At 30.6% G+C, this 4128-nt stretch overlaps 1 protein-coding gene across 2 annotated transcripts; it reads left to right on the top strand.

Moving 5' to 3' along the window:
• The first annotated feature begins 2022 nt into the window (after positions 1-2022).
• On the top strand, positions 2023-4128 carry LOC105780611 (E3 ubiquitin-protein ligase RMA1H1). 2 transcript variants are annotated; one of them, XM_012605036.2, is made up of 2 exons: positions 2023-2191; positions 3081-4128. In XM_012605036.2, exon 2 carries the CDS (start codon positions 3094-3096, stop codon positions 3808-3810), a length of 717 nt encoding a protein of 238 aa, XP_012460490.1. In that variant the 5' UTR covers positions 2023-2191; positions 3081-3093; the 3' UTR covers positions 3811-4128. The 2 variants fall into 2 exon arrangements, with proteins under 2 accessions (XP_012460490.1, XP_012460491.1); XM_012605037.2 differs by lacking the exon at positions 2023-2191 and adding an exon at positions 2375-2760.

The following is a 4128-nucleotide window of genomic DNA, read 5'->3' as shown; positions in this document are numbered from 1 at the left end:
TCCCATTCTTTACTTATAAACATCAACTTCCCAATTTTAAAATTAGTTAAAATCACAATAAATAAATCCAAATTCAAGAATATTTGCTCTTGAAAATGGAGACCAAACCACTTTGATTAAGATGCAATTTCACAATCCCATTATTATAAAACAACAACAATAATAGCAATTAATAAATATTGGATTTTCTATTATAATAATAAAAAAGTACTCAAACCCCACGTGATGGTTTAATAATTAAAGATGTTCATCGTTCTAAGTGTGGCTTGGGTTTAAGTGGCGTTAATTATGTTGATTGTTCGAATTATTCCAAAAAAAAAAAAAAAACTTTCGAAGATAGCATCCTCATTGAGAGGTAAAGACAAAAAACAAGAGTAGTCTCTTTAAAATGAATTTACTATATAAACCCTTCAAATTTTATGAAATTATAAATTGATATAATAAAAAAATTACGTTTTAACGCTAATAATAATTATTATAAATAAAAAAGTGAGTAGTGCATAGGGTGCCACGTAAGAAGGGTTGAATAAATAGTGCACAGGAGGCCACGTAAGAAGCGTTGCGTCATCTCCTCCTTTTACTTTGAAATTCTATAATATATAATTATTCAATTTTTTAAAATGAATAAAAAAGAAATCTCAATACATGTTTAAATCATCAAATGTAATTAAGCATTATAATTAAATCATTTCATAATTTAAAATAGAAAATTGAATATCATAACCACTATTTACTTACGTAATAATAATTTGCTATTTCATTATATTTTTTAAAATACTTAAACTTAGCTGCCTCAAGCCAAACCCTTTGCGTATTCTAATTTGGGAGAACTTTTAAGGAATGCTATAAATTCAAATTAATTAATTTGATATTCGATTATTATCAAATTAAAATAAATTTAACTAATTTGTTTATCCAAATAGATTTTTACTCGAACAAAATGTTAACATTAGTACATATTTACAAAAAAAATCATTTTAAATTATTTGAAAAATAAGTTGACCTCAAAATTTACAAAAATAAAATAACTAAAATAATTAAATTATAACCAAATTGCAAAACAAACTTTTATAAAATTCCACTTCAAAAAGAATTGACGAAACTTTAACCCTTGTACCAAATCAACTTGAAATCTACGTAATAACGTAATTCGTTTCATTATAATATTTGATGCTAACAGGCATTTTCCAAATATTTCACCTAAAATGTTTTCCTAAAACAAAGTTATATCCCAAGCCTTTACTTAAAATGTAACAACAAGGGCAAAGGGCGAAGCCAGAAAATTAAATTGTAATTTTTATGATAGTAAAAATACAATTTCACCATTTTAATAGCCTCTATCTCTGTAATTTGTAAATGATTAAATCAAGTTTTTATCATTTTAGGGACCAAAATGTAATTTTACCTTTACTAATTTAAAATTTTAAAAATTCCAAAGGACCTAAATAAAAAATTTTCATTTTAGGAGCCACCGTCTAACAATCTATACTAATAAATAAATTCATAATAAATTAATTATACCCTTTTTAAACAATTTCATTATAGGTTCTAATCATTATTCTTTTTAAGATAATGCATTGAAGTATCCATAGTCCATTCTAACTCATAAATAAGAGGATAATATACTTTAACATACTCAAACCTATATCCTCCCGCATTGACAATAATACTCAAACTAATAGAGTTAAACTTTAGTAAATTAAATAAAGATATAATTCTTAAAATATATATATGATTATAAAAATATTTTATAAGTCTTTATAAAAGGTGAAATCATTAATCAACTAGCTTAATAATTTGAAGGGTAAATGATTTCCTCCTCCATAGTAAATAAGTAAATAAGATTATCTACAATTATAATAAAAGTTTTGATTCTATCGAATTTTTAATTTAATGTTTATCTTCTGGGTGTCATTATTATTGATTTGAAAATTATTATTATATTATCATTTACATCCTTATTTGTCTTCTAAAGAAAAAATCTCTGTTTGTCTTTCATTAACATAAAGCCTTAAAATCTTATTCCTTTTCAATTCAACCTCAATCACTCACTCACTCCTTTATATACACTTTTATATATATATATAGGTTTCTTCAGAGAAGAGCTTCATCATATTCTCCATTGAGAAATAAAAAACAAAGCTTCTCTATTGATCAAAGTTCACATGAAAAGAGACTTGTCAACTAACTGGTATGTTATCCCAAACTCTTCTACGTATAAATATCGGGTTTTTTGTTATCTTTTCTGGGTTTGATTTTGTTTTTGAAGTTTTGGATTGATAATCTTTATATATCCCCCCATCAGTCTCTGTTTCAAAGGCTTCCTTTTTTTTTTTTTAAACTTCCTATAATCTAGTTATGAACGATGTTTTTTTTTCTTATTGAAGCTTGATGAATATCTTATAATGTTTTGAATCAAAATTTCAAAAGCTTTTCAAGGGTTTCAAATCTCAAAAGTTAATTTCAATGTTTCTTAAAAACAAAACAACTTCTTTTGTTTTTTTCTTGGAAAGCTGAGAAAGTTTTTGATTTTATGTTCCCTTGAAATCCTCACCCGCTTCCAAAAGCATCAAGAAAGCTATTGCTTTAACAATCTGTTAAAATTCGCTGTCATCTTCTACATGGAAATTTTTTAAAAGTCCTTATCAAGGTTTAATGGAGTTTGATTGTGATAATCTATACTTGGAAGAAGATTAAACGACCATAATACATCTTCTGCATTTATATATCCATTCTGGGATGCCAATTTTATATGACATGGTTAGTTGTGTTTCTTTATTAAGGTGCCCCCACTATTGGACGATAAGTAATTCATGTAGTTAGAGAAGAGGGGGTGGTTGAGCTCATAAAGTGTTTGATAGTAGTTTGTGTGGATGAATTTATGCATAGCCCATTTCTTACCACCCAACAGCACTTTCTGGTTATTGAAGACAAAGTTTAACATGTTTTGTTGGCTTTAATTGACCTTGTTTCGTGTGTATATATATGTGTGTGTGTGTGTGTGTGTGTGTGTGTGTGTGTGTGTGTATAGGGTTTTATGTTTCATAGGTTCTAATCTGGTTTTTACATATATGCTGCAGATTTTGGTAGCACATGATCATTGAGCAGTACATGGAAAGTAAGATTTGCTTGCAGGAGTGGATGGATTCACCAGGTTCGGTCTCGGTTTCGGATGATAACCCGTCGAGAAGCTTCGACTGTAACATCTGCCTCGACTCAGTGCAGGATCCGGTGGTCACATTTTGTGGTCACCTGTTTTGTTGGCCTTGCATCTATAAATGGCTTTCCACTGGAAACCAAGACCAGAAACAACACCAATGTCCTGTATGCAAAGCTGAAGTTTCGGATACCACACTGATTCCACTTTACGGCAGGGGCAGCGTAACAAGCAAGGAGTCGAGACCAAAGGCTTCGCAATTCGGCATGGTCATACCGAAGAGACCTCCTGGTCCAACCAATGGCGTCGGCACGATACAAGGATCCCCAAATACTACCGATCATCATGGATATTCATATCAACCTCAAGCCTACTTCCCTCCACTGGATAGTTATCCAGATTCACCGATGTTTAGTCCCGGTGGGACACCTATAAACGTACCTGATCCAGTCATCCGAATGTTCGGTGAAATGGTATACACGAGAGTATTCGGGAACTCAGTTACCAACTTCTATACATACCCAAATTCGTACAATCTAACAAGGAGTACTAGTCCTAGGATTAGAAGGCACGTAATGCAAGCCGATAAATCGCTCGGCAGAATAAGTTTTTTCCTCTTCTGTTGCATATTCCTTTGCCTTCTTTTGTTCTGATCATCATCCTCGGCTCCCACTTCCCATTTCGTAGAACCCTGTATAGCCAGATTGAATACATACAAATACGAAAACCGTATGTACCGATACATACTGATATGCCGCGACATCATGTGTAAACTATAAGTCATGTTCTACCTCCAAAACCATTTCTTGCAGGATGTAGAGAGGTTTAATGCATTGAAATAATGAAATTGTCCCATCTCTTTCATGTTTTCTATGGCATTAAAGTCAATGAAATGTACTTACAAAGATGAGATTAGATCATCATTTGGGATAACATTACTTCTTATATATATAAATCCTGTTTTAAGTCCA

This window comes from Gossypium raimondii, chromosome 4 (assembly GCF_025698545.1).
Source record: "Gossypium raimondii isolate GPD5lz chromosome 4, ASM2569854v1, whole genome shotgun sequence".
Taxonomy (NCBI): domain Eukaryota; kingdom Viridiplantae; phylum Streptophyta; class Magnoliopsida; order Malvales; family Malvaceae; genus Gossypium; species Gossypium raimondii.
This window is presented reverse-complemented; position numbering and strand designations above follow the sequence as displayed.

Excerpts from the sequence above, each read along its gene's own strand:
- LOC105780611 (XM_012605036.2), top strand. The coding sequence starts at position 3,094 with ATGATCATTGAGCAGTACATGGAAAGTAAGATTTGCTTGCAGGAGTGG.